The sequence below is a fragment of the Malania oleifera genome, chromosome 9, assembly GCF_029873635.1.
Source record: "Malania oleifera isolate guangnan ecotype guangnan chromosome 9, ASM2987363v1, whole genome shotgun sequence".
Classification (NCBI taxonomy): domain Eukaryota; kingdom Viridiplantae; phylum Streptophyta; class Magnoliopsida; order Santalales; family Ximeniaceae; genus Malania; species Malania oleifera.
In genome coordinates, this window is record NC_080425.1 from 83766325 (window position 1) to 83787757 (window position 21433).

The 21433-nt window shown below is 35.8% G+C and overlaps 1 protein-coding gene across 1 annotated transcript; it reads right to left on the reverse strand.

Moving 5' to 3' along the window:
* Positions 1-12264: 12264 nt before the first annotated feature.
* On the reverse strand, positions 12265-17352 carry LOC131164938 (uncharacterized). The gene is made up of 2 exons (XM_058122500.1): positions 16617-17352; positions 12265-13056 (listed from the first exon to the last, which is right to left on the reverse strand). The coding sequence occupies exons 1-2, from the start codon at positions 17083-17085 to the stop codon at positions 12566-12568; spliced, it is 960 nt and encodes a 319-aa protein (XP_057978483.1). The 5' UTR covers positions 17086-17352; the 3' UTR covers positions 12265-12565.
* Between the last annotated feature and the right edge of the window lie 4081 nt (positions 17353-21433).

The following is a 21433-nucleotide window of genomic DNA, read 5'->3' on the forward strand; positions in this document are numbered from 1 at the left end:
TTGATATTGGAAAGAAATTTTTATTTGGGGAGCAATATCTTTCAAACGGCGTCGTTTTGACCTAACCGAACTATCTCCTTTTATTTATTTCTTATATATATTACATATATAATATAATAGATATACATATACTCACCATACACACCAACTAAGTTACATTTAGATATATGTTTTTTAAATAGAGTTTGAACTTTTAAGAGGGCGAATTTCAAAGCTTGGTATAGACCTGGCAAAGCAAATCGGGTCGGATAATCTATGACAAATAAGGTGGATTATCGGGTGAAAAAATTATAATTCATATTCGACTCGTTTAAGTAGTAGATTAGGTGATTTCGGGTCGAATAATTCATGACAGATGGACGGATAATCGGTCATTCTCAAACATAATTCTATTAATAATTTAATTTATGTCATAATAATTTAAATTGTATACGACAACTTGCAATTAGTTTGTGTATTAAATTTTCTAGTAACTATATCAATCATTCAATTGTTTATACTAATTAATAACTTCTGATTCATATAAGTAAAACTGTAAGCATTAAAAACTAATCATTTATTAAACCGTCAACGGTTACATTTGTCCGTTCCAGATTCAAATGATAAAGATCCAAGGCAAATCATCACAATAAAAACGAAGGAGCATCAAGGATCCAAAGTCAATTGTCTGTGAATCATATATGCTAACAAATCAAATTCTATTGATTCAAAAGGAGCTTATAAGTCAACAAAATAGATTTTATCTCAAATCATGAGATTTATGATATATATATATATATATATATATATATATATATATATATATATTTTATCATAAGAGTAAATGTATTGATCAAAATGAATATGTACATTATACACTGGGCATACCCAGAAAAGGGGAAAGCAACCCCTGACAAAACAAAAACACTTGCCATCCAACACAATACAGTAGAACCTGGGCATGCCCAGGGGCATGAAACCAATCCAACAAAATCTGAAGCCTAACTATTAATTGCAGTACATTAAGCACAAAGATTAACAACAAAATCAAAAGGCACCCCTACTCAATAGAGTGCAAGCCAAATTTATCATACACAACTCTATAAGTGTGTTTTTGAACCACCTTTACAAGATCCATAAGAGTAATACTTTCATTCTCAAATTTCCTTCTATTCCTGAAATGCTACAGGAAGTAAATTGTAGTAGTTAGGCCTATTCTTTTCCCAACAGAACTGATGTCATTTCCCTTTGCCTCTTTATGGAACCATTTAACCACAGATTTCAAGGTAGACATAGATCTGTGCAATCCCAGCCACCCTCGAATACAACCCCACACTTCAGAAGAAAAAAAACAATTGAAAAAGAGATGGTCAATGGTCTCTATCTCATTCCTACAGAATTCACACAAATGATCCATATCATCCCCAATCAATTTGTCATTAGTAAACAACTTCCCTTTCAAGCCGAGCCACAAAATGAAAGAATGTTTGGGAGTACTACCACTGTTCCAGACTTCCTTGAACCATGGCACTCTAGTTCCTTTGTTTCTCCAAAAATCATAGCACATATTGGAGCTATTATGACCCATATCCCGCCCATTAAGAAGGTTAATTGCTGCAACACAACTACCACATACATTAATGATCAAGTTTTTAATCTCAACTAATTTCTTGAACAATGGTGAGTCATCATGTCTGGCCGTAGCAGCCCATATATCAAATTCTGACAAGTAAATTTAAAGCATCCATTTAACCCAAAGGGAATCCTTTTTAGAATGTAGGTTCCATAGAGTCTTTGTAAGGAGAGTTAAGTTCCATAGCCTAGGATCAAACACCCCTAAGCCACCTTCCTTCTTAGGCATGCAGACCTCCTTCCAAGCCACTAATGGCTTTCTCCTCCCTCCCCCCCCCCCCCCCCCAAAGAAACACCCTGCAAAGCTTAACAACTTGAGCCAGGACATTTTTTGGAATTGGAAAAATTGCCAGCCAAAAACACTCAACCCCTTGGATTTCTAAATTTAGCAGCTCCAACCTCCTTGCATATGTCAGAGTGTGCCCCGACCAACCCTTAAACAGATCAGATAACTTACTTACCAGTGGAGAATATTGTACAACTTTCAGCCTTGAAGCTACCAACGGAATGCCCACATATCTAAAAGGGAACACCCCCTCAGTCATACTAGATAATTGCAAAATGAGTTGTAGGGCTTCCTCTTTCACACCAGAATGATGCACATTAGATTTCAGATTGTTAGCTGATAAACCAGAACAGCAAGAGAATTTGTCTAGACAATTCATTATATGTCTAACAGATGATGGATCACCCCAGGAGAATAACATTAGGTCATCTGCAAATGCTAGGTGAGAAATTTTCAAGCTCTCACATTTAGGGTGATATTTAAAATCCAGTTTGTCATCCAGAGGCTTCGGTATTCGAGAAAGGTATTCAATACAAATAACAAATAAAAGAAGGGATAGGGGATCCCCCTGTCAAAGACCTTTTCGACCCTTAAAGAATCCGTGATATCTTCCATTAATTGATATTGAGTATGTGGTGGTAGACACACATTCCATAATCCAATTAATCATTGTTGAAGGAAAATTCAGATGTATCAGCATTTCATTCAGGAAGGACCAAGAAACAGAATCATAGCGTAGAGACCCAAACTTGTATAAGCTGGATTCGTCGACGAAGGGTCACGTTCATCAACGAAGTCCTTCAGAGCCTCGTCGATGAAATTCAGAGCCTCGTCGACGAGCAAATATCGAGTGGGTAAGTAAAAATATCCGGATTGGGCTCAGCGACGAAGGTATGGCCTCGTTGACGAACCGTGTGGTGGATTCGTCGACAAATTGGACTTGGTCAAAGGCCCTATAAATATCTGTATTGAGTTGCTTAAGAGTTAAGTTTCTCCCAAAAGCTCTCTCTCTCTACCAACGAAATCTCTCTCTCTCTCTCTAAGATTCTTCGTCGTTCGTCGTCTGTTTCAAAAAATAGAGGGTACTGTGTGGATCAGAAGAGAAAACTCTACAATTTTAGCGGATCGAATCGTCGTTTTGGAGATTTTCGGGTTTTCCCAAAAATCGAGGTTGGGATTTGATTTCAATTTTATTAGATATTTGGATAGTAGTCGAAAATATAGTAAGGTTATGTTCTGTGATTTTAGGTTTCCAGGATCCCGAGTTGTCGGTTTGGATTGTTTTCGTACGAAGTTTCGTTTTGAGTTTAAGGTAAGGGGAATTTGATTACAACAGTCATTTTTGGAAAACTAAACCACTAAAAAACTAATTTATATTTATATGTATGATTTAACTACTTATTTGCGAAATTCTACCGAATAGAAATAGCGATTTTACAGTTTTTGGTTAAAACGAGAATTTTGGCGTATGATCTCCAAATCTTATGAAAAATCACTTATTTACATATGTAATAGAGATACTTGAATCCTTTACTTTTCCTTTCAAATGATGTTTACTGGATTTATATCATTTAGCGGATTTTTGAACTAAACTCGTGTGATATATATTGAAATGGAAATGTATGTGTTAGAATTGGTGTATTCCCAAGAGGGGGGGTGAATTGGAATTTTAAAATTTATCACCTGGGTTGAACTGGATAAATAGCAATATATACACAACCTAGGGTATGCCTATTCAATTTCCAAATGCGTAGATAAATATAATGTGAAAATTAAGTCATACGCATCATTCACCCATAACATACATGTGCGGTAAATATAAAGTGCGGAAATAAAAATGAACACACGATATGTTATCGGGGTTCGGCCAACCGTGCCTACGTCCCCGCCTCAAGCTCGCAAGCTAGAGGATTCCACTAATAGCTCACTTAAGGGTGGAGCGGCACCGTTTACAACCAGGTCAAATTAACACAGGGTTGACCTCAACCTTAACCAGGTCAAATTAACACAGGGCTGACCTCAACCTTAACCAGGTCAAATTAACACAGGGCTGATCTCAACCTTAACCAGGTCAAATTAACACAGGGCTGACCTCAACCTTAACCAGGTCAATTAGCGGGGCTGACCTCAACCTACACGCCTTAACAGGACGACGCACCTAGCTTTCCTAACCGGGTCTAAGCCAATCCGGGACTATTCCAGGGCTAGTCTCCCTCTTCAGGACCGTGCCTGGAAATACAATCAAAGTGTATTACAATGAACTGGTACAGTGATTGTGCTTTTAAGTAAAGCAGATATGTACCCAAATTCGCACAATAATATACACCACAAATATGAAATAATTTGTAAGCTCAATGTGGTCAATATGGTTCAACTCTCAAAGTATATTCTATCAGTGTAATGTGTACGTGAGAGTGTCGAACTAACAGTCTTTGTATCACAAGATATGTTCAATAAATAGGTTCACACAAAGATGTCAAGTCTTGTATATTTCGATCATTTAGATATTTCAAGCATGTAAGTATTAAACGATGTATATGCTTGATTTGCAAAAGACGTGTAATCTTTGTATTCAGCAAATGATATATGAGTGAAAGAATGTTGCAACAAAGATCACAATCACACATGCAAATATCTCTTCAAAGTATTTTGCAACATAAAAGTACAATAGATATTTGAAAGTGTTTTGAAAAGTTTTTGCAGACAAAAGCAAATACACTCTTCTCAAGATCTTGCAATGAAGGTGCAAGCTTAGAAGATCTAACAAGGTCTTCTTAGGAAATGCTTTATTAGCAAAAGCCTCCTAAGAATCCTAAGGTTTGGCTCTCAAGAAAATCAAACGAGTAACACAAGGAGAGCAAACCTATTAAGCAAAACACTCAATCAACTTACAAAATATGTAGGCAATGCTAGAAGGCAAGTATGAGTGGTTTGAGTAATAAAATGAGTATTATAGGGTTTTGGTTTTTCAAAGAATTTTTCCCTAATCAAGGTGGCTAATACCCTCATAATCTTTGCAAATGAAGGCATATATATAGGCAAAGGAGAAAATATGACCGTTGGGGACCTATAGGGTATTATCAGAAAAGTTTAATGAAGTTTAGTGCATTTTAACCCTGTTTAGAAAAGTATTAACCACGGTAAAAATGGGAGCAACCCGAGAGGTCCGGTCGACCAAAAGTAGCTCGGTCGACTGGGACTCAAGTAGCTCGGTCGACCGAGGGCATTTTGAACTAAGGGGTCGGTCGACCGGGTAAGGGCGATTTTTGAAATTTCTGAGTTTCGGTCGACCGAGGCCTTTTTGAACTGCACGGCTCGGTCGACCAAGTTGTTGGGAATTCTCCCGAGGCGCTTCGGTCGACCGAGTTGTTGGAGTACAAAAGTGGTCGGTCGACCGGGGGGTCAAATAGTTGACTCCCAGGTGTTTCGGTCGACCGAGGTCAAATGACCTGTAAGGGATCGGTCGACCGGGATCGGGTCAAATAGTTGACCCGGACCGGTTTCGGTCTACCGGGCCAATTTGAACTGTTTGGCTCGGTCGATCGAAAGTGCACCAAGTGTGCATTTCGGTCTCGAATTGACCCAACTGAATCAATTTTAAGTGCCTAATAAACATATGTGCATATGTGTGTGTCCTAAGGCCACTTGGGGTCCAATTTTGAAGACACCGAAAAAGTCCGGTGTCGGTCGACCTTCGGTCGCCCGAAGGTACACTCTAAGGTCTTTCTATGGTTCGGTTTGAGCTTACAAAGTAAATCATTCATGTGATGTGTGTGAGCTTATTACAAACTGAAAAACCCTAATTACTATTACAGACAATTTCACTGGAAAATATTTCAATTAAGAGTTTATGAAACTGTCTTCAAGCCTTTCTTGCTTTGTGCACATCTTGATCTTGTCATTCTTGATTCCTGCACAAAAACTCAATTACCCATTAGATACAATGAGTATTTGTCATAATCAAAACCGGGCGTGACACGTAAGGTCAACAGTATGAATTTTCTATACTATTGATATAGATTATAGGAACGGAGTTCCAATTTGTTATACTGAGTATGTGGAAAACAGAGGTCAGTGATACACCGAGTTGTATTTGTGAAAAGGGGTAAACCGAGTGGATAGGCGCCGATTTGCTCGATGTGAGCATTTGAATTTGTGAAATTACTGGAATTGTACAGGTTACTATATTTTGTTATAAATTGTATATATGATAAATGAAACCACAACTTGCTACTAAAGGAGTTGAAAGATACTCCAATAATAGGGCTTGAAAAAACTTCAGTAATAGGGGTTGAAAGATACTCCACATGGCAGGGAATATTCCTAAGCTGGAAGGGTACAGTGCAACCATTCATGTTTAAAATCAGTTTGGGTACATAGATAGTCATCTAGCAGTTGTAATGAAACCACTGGTAAAATAATAAACCAGATGGGGGCAGTCAAACTATATATAGATACTTGACATATGCCTGCACGAAAAAGGCATTGTTGGAGATATCAGTGCATAACCCGTGCCACGGGTAAATAGGCAATACATGTATGACAAGCTGGTCGTTGTTCTAATATTCATATGCATGATTTAAATACTTAATGTGCAGATAAATGTTATACGAAATAGTATTATAAACAAATGTTTCAAACGTATGAGTTTGTATGAAAATGTGCATATATGCAGTCACACACTGTTATAACACTTTCTTCCTTACTGAGAGGTGTCTCACCCTATTATACAACTTTTGTTTTCAGGTCCATCAGTACGTCGGTCCTAGTAGAAAAAGGGTCTGGGGAGATTATTTTTGGTTAGCTTACGTAACGTTTGAATCTTGTATTAAACTTCGATGAAGTTCCTTTTTGGAGGGTTGTAATAACAAGATTTATTTTATGTCTGGTTTTATGTAATTGTGGATGTATTAGTAAACTCTAGTATAAGACTGATAGAAATCCCAATGGATGTTTATGTTTTTCTGCGACATTTACATCGTAATCATGTATGATTTATACCCGTATGTCCCTGCTTAGGGCGGGTTCTTTCGTATCTTGAATAGGTACAGGTATTTTGTATGAGTGAGTGACACCTGGGTCCGGGAAAAGGGCCGGGTCGTTACACATAGGCCTTCCTAAGATCGGTTTTAAACATGCATCTTGGGGACATCCTCTTCTTTGCATACCCCCTCACAAGTTCTTGAACTAAATAGATATTCTCTGCCATACTTCTTTGCTTTACAAATGCTACCTAAGCAGGGTTGATAATTTCCTCCAAGGCTGGCTTAATCTTGGCTGCAATGATTTTCGCTATGACTTTATAGAACACATTATAGCAAGAGATTGGCCTATAATCATTCACTGAAGAGGCATGGCTTGACTTGGGGATCAAGGCAATTACTGTGTGATTAATCTGCTTGAGTAGTTTACCATTGTCAAAAAATTCCTTGATAGCAAGAGTGAACTCATTCCAAATTGTACTCCAAGCTTTTTTAAAGAAGCATGCAGAATAGCCATCTGGCCCTGGTGACTTCCCATCCCCAATACTAAATACCGCATCCTTAATATCATCCCCAGAAATTAGTTTCATCATCCCGTCTCTTTGAGCTTCACCCAGAATAGGACCTCTTCTAACTACCAGCAGTCCACCTCTACACCCATAATCTGATTATAGAACCCCACAAACTCCTCAACCACTTGGTCAAATGAATTGGTTTGCTCACCATTACTTTTTGTCACATAAGTAATATGCATTCTATCTCTGTTCCTTCTCACTAGTGCGAGGAAGAAGGAAGTACCCCTGTCACAGTCCTTTAGGAACCTGCATTTAGCAACTTGAGCCAAGAACATTCTATTAGCTTCTTCAAGTCTAGCTGTTTCACTTTTCTTCAAACCCAAGGCCAACTACAAGTCTAAACACGAAGGAGAATCATGTAATTTCTTTTGAATTTCCAATAACTCAGCCTTAGCTTTCTCTGCTCTTGCAAAGATATGGGAGAAGTGAACTGAGTTCAGTGTTCTCAAAGGGTGCTTCAAGGCTTGCAACTTCCTTACAAAACAGAACTGCTTAGACCCCTAGAAGGAATCTTGCCATCCATCCCTTATAACCTCCCAAAAGTCATGATGGGCAACCCACATATTAAAGAATTTGAAAGGGCTCCTTCCCAGACACTGTTCCTCAAATAAAGTAACAAGACAGGTAAAGTGATTAGATAAAATGCCAGGGAATTGGAATAAAGCATGAGCCTTCAGACCAGCCAAATGCCAACTCTAATTCACCAAAACACGATCAAGTTTGCACCACACCCTACCATTAGACCATGTAAGGAAACATCCAGTTGAACTCAAATCAAATAAGCCTGCACTGAAAAAGCACTCTCCAATATCCTTAGTTCCATAAGTTGTTACCAGCACTCCATTCTTCTTTTCATCTGCACTTAACACACAGTTAAAGTCCCCCAGTACCAGCCAAGGGCTAGAAAAGGAGATAATAGATTGTAAAATATCCGACCAAAGAGTTCTCCTTGCTACCAAGGAGTTAAAACCGTATATAAAGCTCACAAAGAATTTGTTTTTAGTGACTAAACATTCCACCAGACAGTGAACTGCTAGAGCATTCATATGACATACCTGAAGGTAAATTTTTTGGGGGTTCCACAATACAAGTATCCTTCCAGCTCTATGACTTTCAAAGTTATTCACCTGCTCCTAGGAGCTAAATATCCTATTCATCATGTTTGTCAAGTTTGTAACTAAGAGCTTAGTTTCCAGAATACTAGCCACATCAACTCTATTCCTTCTAATGAGATCAAAGACCCAATTTCTGTTTAAACCGCTGATGTTCCAAGAGAGGATCTTCATGGATTAGGTAGGGGGCCAGACCCCCTCTTCCTGTTGCCTTGATTAAGAGTTGCTCCCTTCTTCCCATTCTTTTTATTCTTAACTAGAGTAAACTCCTCATTTTGACACCCAGCTAACTGAGCATCAGGGCCACCTTTCCCCGAGCCTTTCTTCAATCCACCAATTGTTGGCAAGCCAACAACTACCTCCTTCCCCAAGTTCCTTGGACGACACATGCCACTTTCAGTTTGTGGGCAAGTATCTTTTTTTGCTACCTGTGCATCCCTATGCACCAGGGTAGCATTTGAAGGCATCGGACCCTCCCTTTATTATTACCTATATCGTGTAATTGTGTTTAAATACCCCTACTTGTATCCTCTCTAAAGCACGTAGTGTTCACGGCTCAATTATTTGAATAAAAATATCATTGTTCTTAAAAAAAAAAAATTAAGCAAGTTGGCCGAAATCTGCCGGATAAACCCCACCCGACCTGTTAAGGAGACGGATATGAAAATGGAAAACCATATTCGACTCATTTAATAAGCAATTGATTATAAATCAGTTAAAACGAGTTAGATGTAGGTCGGATTAACGAGTTTTTATCCATTTTGCCAGATGTAGCTTGGTATTTGTTAGAAAATTCAATTTTGAAGTTGTTCCACATAAAAAAAAATTAAGTAAAAAATGAGTAGTTTACATATATAGATGAACAAGTTTTAGGTCAAAAAATTGAGTAGAAAATGGGTGACTTGTAGTTTATATATATGGACAACCAAAAGATTCAATGACTGAAAAATTTGATTCAAGTTGGTGACCATTAGCATACCAAGCAAACTCGTGAAAATTCCAAGAAGTAGTGTTAGAGTTGATGGTTCTAAAGCATGAATTAACTCAAGATTCAATAAATTTCTAGGTCAAATAGGCGTTCATTCAAATATATCAAACCCATTAATGAAAATTCATAACTAGGGGTATAAGTGAGTCAAACTTACTCGTGAACTACTGAGATTCGACTCATCCCTTGACTCGACTCAACTCAACTCAAATCAATTCTACTCGAATTCGAGTCGAGTCAAGTTCAAACTACTCGAGAATTTTAATGAGTCTAGCTTGAACTCAATAATAGTATTCGAGTCAAGCTTCGAGCTTAATCAATTTTTTTAATTTTATTAGTTTTATATTATCTATGTCATATAATATATATTTTATGAAATATTTAATAGTATATGTACATTATATATTTATATATGTATTTAATATAATTTATAATTGAGTCAAGGTTAATTGAGTCGAGTTCGACTTTAACAATTATAAAGTCAATTGAATTGGAGTCGAGTTTCGAGTTTAATATTTTCAAGCCAAGTCGAGTTCAAGTATTTTATTGTATTGAGTTGATTCTACTCGAATACACCCCTACTTCATAGCACTCACAAAATCTACAAATCTCAAAAATTAACTATACCTAAACAAGCAGGGCAAATTTAAGGGGTTAAAATTCATCATATGATGACTCAATGAAGCAACCTAAAAGGCCAAGTCCAAGCTCCCAGCACCAGTTGTAAATTACAATCCAAAAGGCCAACACTACAACTTGGTAATGAAGTGCATAACACAACTCCAAAGAAGAAATTTTGGGAGTATAAATATCGGAACTTGAATTGATTTGTGTGGATTCAAATAAAATTTAATATAAAATTATTAATTTTTTTAAAATTCATACAAATTCAAATCTAAACCCAAAATTTATATTCTCAAACACAAGACAGGGAAAAGCTCGAGTAAACTCAAGAAGTCGATTGATACATAGAAGGAATTTATTGGTTCTGTTACTTTTGTATGCCCTTTTTCATTTGCAGAAACAAAACCAGCAAATTTATTGTTTCACTGTCTATAACTAGAAAATGTAGAAAGATCTGTAGAAAGTAAAGTCTGCAATTATTGAAGATGACTATGTAATGATTTCAAGAGACAGCATCAACCTAGAAATTCAATGGCCTGACAAAAGATCCAAATTCCAAAGGCTTAAATTTTTGTCAATATGGTAAAAAGAAGAGTTCAGGAAACACAGCAGAACTGAAGATATTTTAAGAGATTATTTGAAACCACTTAATAGAAGAACTTTCAAAAAAAAATGTATTCATCTAATAAAGCACTTATCTAAAACCAATCCAAAATTATTTATCATAAGTACTTTTTCCGGTAAGTACTTTTTTCAGAAAATACCTATTTTATTTAAAAAAGAAAAGTTAATTTGAAAAAGTACATTTTGAAATTATTAAGCATAAACCAAGCACTACTCATTGACACAAATACTTCATTTAAATACTTTTCATAATAAATACTTATTTTTCAAGACATTCCAAACGGGGCTCAAGAAATTAGATAACAGGTTCAAAATGAAGGCAATGCACAAACAGATCAGTGCATTCGACAGGCGTCCCGCGTACAACTAGAACAGATCAAGAGATGAAGTCGTGTACCAAACTTAAGCAATTCAGTAAGCAGTTTCTTTGAATATGCAATTCGAAGCTGTAAATTTTAACAAAATAGGGCTCTGCGTAAATCTGGTTCCAACAAAGAGAGGCATCCGGCCAAGAGGATGAAAACCTGCAAAGGCAAAAAGGAAAGTACCTTATCACAACTGAAACATTATTGAATTCAGAAACAACTGATTTCTAATTTTAGTTTTAGATTAGTACCACATTGGTGACTCACTGTTTCATCCTTGATCCAAAAGCCTGTTCATGCGCCACACACATGGGTAAGAACTTTAGAACAAATCATTAGCCAAAGTTGAGAAACACATTATCATATGTAGTTCATGGGAAAACCACAACTGGAACATTCAACCATTTAACAAGGAACATATCAACACAGAGAATAATCAAAGTTCTCACTGAATAAAAATTTTATCCGAATGACCATTTCTCAAACCAGCATGAGGCAGTTAGAATTATCCCTAAGCAAATACAGGTTTGAACAGGAATGCCAGTTGAAAATGAATTAAAAAGGTGTCCATTACTACTTTCTGAGAAGTCAAGTTCTACTCAAAGTCTCAAACACACAGTGTCATGATTACCCATAGCCAAACCATTTAATCATTAAAACTACACTTGTTCACAACCAATATGCCACACAAATGAAGGATAAAACAGGGAATCAACATTTTGGAAATTTAAAATATATATATATAAAGAACCAAAGAAATCAAATAGCAAAAACAATATTACCAAGATATCTGTCTACATAGTCAATATTAGCTGGGGAAAGAAAAAAGCTTAAAATAAAACATGAATAATGTTCAATACCTCAGCAAACATGATGGGTACCTGCTGCACAGGCCATTGTTCAAATGATTCGCACAGATTCCAATTCCTGTAGCTATCAATCAACATTAAACAAAGAGACTTCAGAGTCAGGCCAGACAGTAATATATAACTCCTACCACAATATGCTGCTAATTTGAATTTGAAGGATGCTCAAGTAGTTGGAAAAATCAATTTTAAATTCCAACTACTAAAATACAATTGGAAAAGATTACTGAATGAACAAAAAGATAAATATTTCATTCAAAATTAGAGAAAAGATATGGTACAACATTCAACAACTTGTGTAACTCAAAATGACAACACTAGTGCACTGCTGAATACACAAGAAAAGAAACAGAAACATTTAAAACCAATCGAGGAAGTTCATATAAAGACAACATATGGTACACAATTTCAGTACACAAAAAGACTACATTATGTTAGGACATATAAACAGTTCATCACTGGTTACTGACAGCAACTATATCAGGTTTCATGCTGATGTTACTGGCCATTCCTTCCAATAGTCATCAATCATCTATTCTTCATCTTCATCATCTTCATCAAAATCTTCTTCTTTCTCCTCTTCATTTCCATAGCTTTCTTCTTCTTGTTCCACATCATCATCATCAACAATGAAGCCTCCTAGCGTCTCATCATCTTCATTGTCATTGTCTTCTTCCCCTGCACGGATAGTCTTTTTCCTTGTAGAACTTCTACTAGTGCCCTTGAGGGACTTATTATGATCCTTTGACCTCGTAGAAGAATATTGGGGTCTTGGGAACTGCTTCAATTTTGTAATTAGCTCTTTATCATCTTCACTTTCACCTGTCCAGTCTTCATCATCATCACTGCCTTCGTCTATCTTGCTCTTTCTCTTAGCAATTCTCTTCCTTTTATGCCCACGAACTTCATTGTCATCACTATCTTTCCTAGGTTCCTCAAGGAACCAATTCCAATTCTTGATATCACGGATCATTTTTTTGGGATAGTGATCGAACTCATGTCCCATTACAAGAAAACCAAACTCTGCATTTCCCACAGTATCACATGCAATCAATAGAAGCATAACATTAGAAACTGATATAAAATTCAATAAGATATACTCAACCAGTGTGCATAGTAGCTACCATAGGTTGTTAGAATCTCACGATACGTGATTTGATTCATACAATTCATATCAAGTCCACACCAAATCAATTCGAATCTTACTAGCAAATCTAAAAACAATTCAATTGTGGCCAAATCTATCAATTCACTTCGTGAACCTAACAAAACAATTTGAATCTATCAATGCACACAATTCAGGGTATATCACATCCTGACGGACCCAATTAGTTTAAAACCCCAAAGCAACATTTTATTTTTTCTTTATTGCTTTTATTTTTACATGATTACCTTCTATGCCTCGTCTACATCAGTTTTGTGCTAAAAAAAGAAAATAAAATAGAAATTTAAGTCTTATGTTGCCTTCATAAAACTATTGTTCACTCTTGAAGGAGTATAGTGTTATGCCATTGAGAAGAAGGGGCATATGCTCATCAGCTAAGGTGGTATTCATGTTTAGTTGTGCTTTTAAGATTCAAAAGTTGGTTTTTTTAGTAGTTTGTTCAATTATTATCAATTTTTAAGTTAATTATTTTTTTTCTTTTTGATTCGAGAAAGAATATGCATGGAATATTTTTTTAATTGTTGTTAAACACCAAAAGTTAAGCTTTTTTTGTATTTTTTCTTGATTCTTTCCCTTAAACAACATAAAGTTCATTTTTCATTAATATTTCTTGACTCGTTCTGTTACTTCATTTGTTTAGGGAAAGCATACAAATAAAATGCGATTTTTTTTTACTGTCATAATTTTTAAATATAGTTTACTATTTTGCTTGTTGTTCGTGTATCAATATATGCATGGCATTTAAAATCGATTTTGGAAATCCATACTAAATTTTACGAATTGATTCAATTCGCAATTCTCAATTTGACAACTATGGTGGCTACATTAATTTATTATACTTCATTGAAATTACAACACTGGATACATTCAGCAAGGAGTTCACCTTGTAAGCATGGCAGATGAAATTTTTTTCAGAAATATCATCATTTGTTATGGCACAAAACTTCCATGAGAGCAATTAAGCAAGGGAACATCAAAGATCAGCTGATTCAGCTCTATGACAATGATTTCCAGTGTTCCTGTGGCTGGATTGGCTATTTATGTTAAAGGTCTCATAGAATGTTACGACCTGATTAAATAACACTGGTTAGCTTGTAGTGGAATTCCCCCCACTTTTCTCCTAGATTAGGGAGTTTTATTTATTTATTTATTTTGGTTTGAAGCATTTCTCATTAGTTACATTTTGAGCTTTTCTGGAGAGCTTTCAAAAGGCAAGAATCTAAGGCTTTTAAAAGAAAAACAGCTACTTTTTTTTCAATGAATTTTCATATCCCATGTATACCTTTGATGTTTTTCAAATATTACAAAATTGCCTATTCTTGTATTCTTGGAAATTTTATCAACTATATATTGTAGTCATTTAATACACCTTAACAAGGTCATAGCTTTTTCTTTTCAATTTTTTTTTTCTTTGACAGGACAAACTGAGACAGCTTCTCGTTTTTAACAGTTTCTCTCTTTTTTCTCTCTCTTTTTTTGACATGGGCAAATAATGTTTAAGTCAACCTAAATTAGCTCTTTTCATCAGATATAGGAGTGCCAAACTAAACCTTAATGAGACGTGGACAAAAGACTAATAAATGTAACATTAGAACTTTAAAATTGTCACAGTATATAATGATTTTAAAATAAGCCTAACCTAAGATATGATGATCATATTAGGAAAAAGAACTAGTTAAAACATGACATTTAAAGAAATCTCACCACATTTTTCTGAAATTAATTTGAACTATTGGCATTTATAATTCGAAAAGTGTAGAATATTTTACAGAAAAAGGCTCACAGATTCATATATAAACCCTGCTAATTGTCAGTAAGAATCAAAAGCATTATCAATATGGATTTATCCTCATTATTTCTAGTAAGACAATTTTAAGAGAGAACGATTATGTTTGGTTAGCAGAATGCATATGCCTAGGAATAAAATGGTCATACAATAATGATTTAAAAGCTTGCAAAAGAGTCGGTGTTGTTATCAAAAACAACAACAACAACAACAAAACCAAGCCTTAGTCCCACTAAGTGGGGTAGGCTATATGAATCCTTTTCCGTCAATTTATGCGATCATGGACCATTTCTTTTGATAGGTTCAAAGATATTAAATCCTTACTCACTATCTCCTCTCAAGTTATTTTAGGTCTATCCCTACCCCTTCTACTGCCCCCCACAGTAACTAAGTCACTCTTCCTCACAGGTGTTGTTATCAAAAAGCAAATTTAAATGCAAAAAAATTATTAAAAATCAAATGTGTTGTTATTAATAAGGATTTGAAAGCAAATGTAAAAATGCAAGAATGTATATGCCTAAGAATAAAATGGTCATATAATAAGGATTTGAAATTTTGCAAAAGAAAAGATGTTGTTATCAAAAAGCAAATGTAAATGCAAAAAAGTTTAGTAAACCATTAACAAAGTTAATTAGAGAAAACCAAGGTAACATAAGAAGAGTGTCGTGTTGAGAATTCCACTTGTGAGTTTGTCCCACATTGAAAAATTAGAATGGATGATGGGTGCTTATATACATGGTTGAGCCCAAGACACAATAGGATTAAACTTTTGGGTCAAGTTGGTGTTCACTCATATGTATCAAGCCCACCCATGGGCTCCTCCGGTCTTAACACGTGGTATCAGAACCGATAATTCGTAACTCTGAGTCAGGGACATCATTAAAGTTGAGACGTGAAGCTAATTCTCCTGACATGCTAACAGTTGAAGGACAAAATGTGTGACCGAGACCAATAAGGATCATCTAGGCCTGGGATGGATTCGAATAGGATCAAGACGTGGGAGGTAGGATTAGTTCGGAGGCATGTGAAATGCAATCCGAGGCACTTAAGGCGCCAGTAGAAAAGCCCATTTGAGCAACTGTTGAAAGGGAGATGATTTCCGTTCAAGGGGGAGCAGTTGGAACTCACAAGTGAGGGGGAGATTGTTGAGAATTCCACTTGTAAGCTTGTCCCACATTGAAAAATTAGAACGGATGATGGGTGCTTATATGTATAGTTGGGCTCAAGACCCAATAAGCTTAAGCTTTTGGATCAAGTTGGTGTTCACCCATGTGTATCAAGCTCACCCATAGGCTCCTCCGGTCCTAACATGTCGATTAAGATGAATTGAGCTTGTTCTAAGTGCATGGGCAAAGAATGAATTGCGGCAAGTTCATGGCTTCAAAAGGAGAAAGCATAAAGTAGAAAGAAAGAACATCTCAACAAACGCTTGTAATACAACAGCAGCACAAAATCTGCCATCTCTTTTCAAAGACAATGCTCTTTTTTAAATAAAATTTCTCCCTGATTTTTACGTTTGAAACTGATGCAACTGGATACGAATAATGTATAAAACTTCATCATCTTTACAAACTGCAAGATGGATTTTCACAACGAAAAAGAAAATTATCAGATAGCAGTATAGTGGCAAACCTTTTACAGGGTTAATTTCTGAAACATCAAGAGAGTCAAACCCAAAATCTTCGCCCCCTTTAAGTAACCTTTCAGCAAATCCATCCCGATTCTCGAAGAGTTTCCCACCGCTCTCCCCCCCATCTTCACTTTGATCCTCTTTCCTCTTCAGGGTGAACCAAACAGGTCTCTCTGCCGAGACACAGAACCCATCACCACTCACCATTTCACCTCTTTCAAACCTCCTGAAAACCCTAATTTCTCCACTTCTACCGTCACGCACCCAAATGGGGTTTTTCCCAAGAACTTCAAAATAAACTTTAGTTCCCGAACAAGGGTCTCCGTGGCTGCCATCTTTGTGGAGTTCGAATGACACATGACGATGGGAAACGGTTCGATCGTCTGAAGGAAACCCCAACCCTCTTCCAAACACAGTTTCAGAACCATTTTTCAGCAGAAATTTCGAGCCGTCGTTGCTCCCTATCTCCATTGTTAACTGATTTATTTTGAATTTTTCTCTCCCAGGAATGCTTGGAGGGAAAGGCTGAGACAACCCAGGAATGTCATGGTGAAAAGAAAAGGACAAAGGTGTAAATAAACATAAACTACACAACGGAAAGCAGTAGCAGGCTACTGAGGCAGGCAGCCCAGTTCAAATCCATGGGCTGAGCCTGAAACTTTTTGCAATGGCGAGTTTGTGCAAAAAAAGTGCAAAGCCTGGTGGGTTGCACTAAGTTGAGAAATGTTGAATGTTCTCATGACATTATAAATTTTCGAAAATTTATATGGCTTTGTAAATAAGACGGCAAATGATTTGAGCCGCTGGTGAGCTCCTGAGCATCCACTTGATAATAGTTCGCTCAAACTCATTTGTTAAATTAAATGAGTTGATTTCTAACTCAAATTTCAAAATGTCAACTAAACAAGTCGAGTTCAGATTAGTTCATACTTGACTTGTTAAACTCGTAAATCGGCTCAATTAACAACTCTCGAAAAGACTTATTTAACAACTCACAAGCCGGCTCTTTTATCAGCTCACTTGTTCACTAGTAACTTATAAACTAACTCGATATTAGACTCATGAACTAGTTCGATACTAGGTTTGTGAACAAAATATTAATCACGTTAAAATTTTGATTTAATTTTTTTACTTTAAATATATTTTTCTTGAATTATATTTATTAAACATCAATTATTTTAATTAGTTTAGTGGTTTGGTTCTTTTATTAGTGTAAAATGAGTTTGAATTGAGTCGAGTTTGAATTGAGTCAAGTTTGACCTCGAGCTCGAGCTCGGCCAGCTCGTTTATATATGAAATGAATCTTAATTGAATTGAACTTGAGTTATATATATGCTAAACAAGTTAAACTCAAACAAAAAACTTTAAATTCAAGTCAAACTCCACTTGACTTGACTCATTTGCAATCCTAATCGCGAATAGGTTTTTTACAATTTAAAAAAAAAAAATTATAAGATGAACTCATTTGAATAGCAATACTCTTATTTGTAACAAGCTTTTTTTCCCCCCTCAATTGCAAGTCAATATTTGGTCTATATTATGCAATCTAAGTCAACTTATTTTCCATTTCATATCGTTCTTAGTCCTCAAGATTCAAATTTAAGACTTGTAATATGAGAATCTCAAACTTTAACCATCGATACCCCATAAGAGAAACATAATCAACTCCCTAACTTTACAAAAAAATTTGTCTAGAGACAAGTTTCTCTTTTTGCATATACCGTAAATTGTAACAATACTTATGATCGTATATCAAGAATGTTGAGTTGTACTTGTATATATGGATTTTAATTTTAGACTCAAATTTTTATAATGGTAGTTGAGAGAATGGATTTCGTGCCTTAGATCTGGATTTTTTTAAATTTGAACTAATATACCTAAAAAATATCCTCATTAAAGAGGGAGATCGGAATTTGACCCACTCATCATAACATCTTCCATAAACACGCGAAAAGACCAAAGCACTCATTGATGGCGGCAGTTATAAGATCACCCAAGTCAATGCCCTTAAAAGCTAGAGCAATTCATATTAATATCGGAGAAGCCCATGGGTAGGCTTGATACACATGGGTGAACACCAACTTGACCCAAAAGCTTAAGCGTATTGGGTTTTGGGTCAACCATGTATATAAGCACCCATCATTCACTCAATTTTTCCAATGTGAGACAAACTCACAAGTGGAATTCTTAACAATCTCCTCCTCACTTGTGAGTTCTAACTACTCTCCTTGAACGAAAACCATCTCCCTTATGAGAGTAAGTCTAATTCCCCAATAGTTGCTCAAGTAGGTCTTACCACTAGCGCCTTATATGTCTCGAATTGCATTTCACGTGCCTCTGAACCAATCCTATCTTCCACGTCTTGACCTTATTCAAATCCATCCCAGGCCTAGATGATCCTTATTGGTTTTGGTCACACACTTTGTCCTCTAATTGTCAGTACACCGGGAGAATTAGTTTCACGTCTCGACTTTTACGATGTCACTCATCCAGAGTTACAAACCGTCGGCTCTGATACCACTTGTTAGTACTAGAGGAGCCCATGGGTAGGTTTGATACACATGGGTGAATATCAACTTGACCTAAAAGCTTAAGCCTATTGGGTCTTGGGGCCAACTATGTATATAAGCACCCATCATTCACTCAATTTTTTCAATGTGAGACAAACTCACAAGTGAAATTATCAACAATTCACATCTGCACAATAATGCACTCATGAATGTCATATCACCATAATGTCAAACTCCACCACTCTAAAAGGGGCGTAAAAAATAGGTAAGAGCATCTTATCCATACTCACTATTTTATTGTCGTAATTAACCTCTTAACAAGTCCAGGGCCGGCTCTTCACAATATGAGGCTCTAGGCAAATGATTTAATCAAGGACTCTTAATATTTTGTTTAAATTTTATTTTTATTTAAAATTATTTTTTCTAACTTTTTGAGATGCAAAATCACTAATTATGAGAATAAAACATAATAAATAATGTTAATATTATTTAATTAAAACAAATTTTGGGACCCAAAAACCATATTAATATATTAAGAAAAAATTTGGGGGCCCCAAAATTTTGGGAGCCCTAGGCAGGCGCCTCAACTGCCCAAAGGCAGAGCCGGCCCTGACAAGGCCGGCTCTTCACAATATGGGACCTTAGGTGAATGATTTAATAAAAAACCCTTAATAATTTTGTTTAATTTTTATTTTTATTTAAAATTAATTTTTCTAACTTTTTGAGATGCAAAATCACTAATTATGGGAATAGAATAGAATAAATAATGTTAATATTATTCAATTAAAAAAAAATTTAGAATTCAAAATTTATATTATTATATTAAGAAAAAATTTGAGAGCCCTAAGCGGGTGCCTCAACTGCATAAAGCAGAGCCGGCTCTGTTTATTTGTATAAATTTAAATTTAAGTCTATGAATTGAGATTAGCAAATGTTGTACCCCATGGAGCATTAATATTATAGGATATTTTTCAAACAAGTTGGATGCATGATGTGGCTTCGCCTAACCACAAGAGTCTCATTTTCAACCCTTCCTTAAATCTCTGCATTAAACGCGCTTGTGCGTTTTTGGTTAGGCATTTGACTTTGTAAAATTAGCTTTTAATTTTGGGGAGTATGGGCGGTGGAGGTGGTGGAGGGAAGACAGCGGCGGTGGCCGGGAACTGAGGGGGCGTGTAGGCCATGAAGAGCCCTGCTTTTTGTGAGGAAGAAGATATGACCCATTTGGGTCTTGGTTTGGTCATGGGTCGGGTTTAATTTGGGTAAAGGGCCTTAATCTGGCACATGAAATTTGTAATTGGTGTGCTCCAGTTGACACAATAAAATATTCAAACTCAACTCCATTTAAAAATGTTAAAATTAAAACTTTATTCAAATTCAATTAATTCCAAAACTGTTAATCTCAAACTTAACTCAACTACAAATTCTTAGAACACTCGACTAGATTTTAATATTAAATACATGTATAAATATATAGTGTATACATATAATATTAAATATATTTACAAAATATATATTATATGACTTATATAATATAAAAATAATACAATTGAGGAGTTCAATTAGGCTCAAAAGTCAACTAAAATTCTGTTACCGATCTCAAACTCAAGTAACTCGAACTCGAAAAAAATTGAGTTGAGTTAGAGAAAGATTTGAGTTTGAGTAACTCGTGAGTAGACTCAACTCACTTATAAAAAAATAAATTTTTTTTAAGACATGTTTGTGTCTTTTTGGTAAATTTCATGAGACGTTTGTGATATTTTTGAAACCTTAGAAAATGTCTTCGTCATTTTTGACAAATTTCATGAGAGGTTCCTGAGATTTTTAAAATCTCACGAAAGTTCTCTATCTTTTTATCAAATCTCAAAAGACACGAGTATCTTTTGCCCAATAAAAATTATGTCTTTATTTTTAAAATTTTAACTATTTACAATTTGTACTATAAAATCACTTTTATCTTAAAATTACCACACATGTTTTCATTGATTCCAGTTGGCAGGGCGGACTCCAGGGGTTGCCTTTCACGAGGTCAGGGATCTTCCCACCTCGGGTTCGATTCCTGCGGCTGGGCGCCTGAATTTACCCCTCTGTGGTGTGTGGGGCCATACTACAGGGCGTAGGATTAGTCACAGTCCGGTGCGACGGACCGTAAAACGGACGTCATTGACGGTAGTGGACACCCGGGACGTACCCAAAAAAAAAAAAAAAAGAAATTAAAAACATGAGCAAATGATTGCACATAATCATACAAGGCTTTTATTTATTTATTTATTTACCATATTGGCACTCTAATATTTTACAAATTACAA

Coding starts and splice junctions, on each gene's coding strand:
- LOC131164938 (XM_058122500.1), bottom strand. CDS start 17,085: ATGGAGATAGGGAGCAACGACGGCTCGAAATTTCTGCTGAAAAATGGT. Junction 13,057..16,616: donor AGAAATTAACCCTGTAAAAG/GTTTGCCACTAT, acceptor TGGGAAATGCAG/AGTTTGGTTTTCTTGTAATG.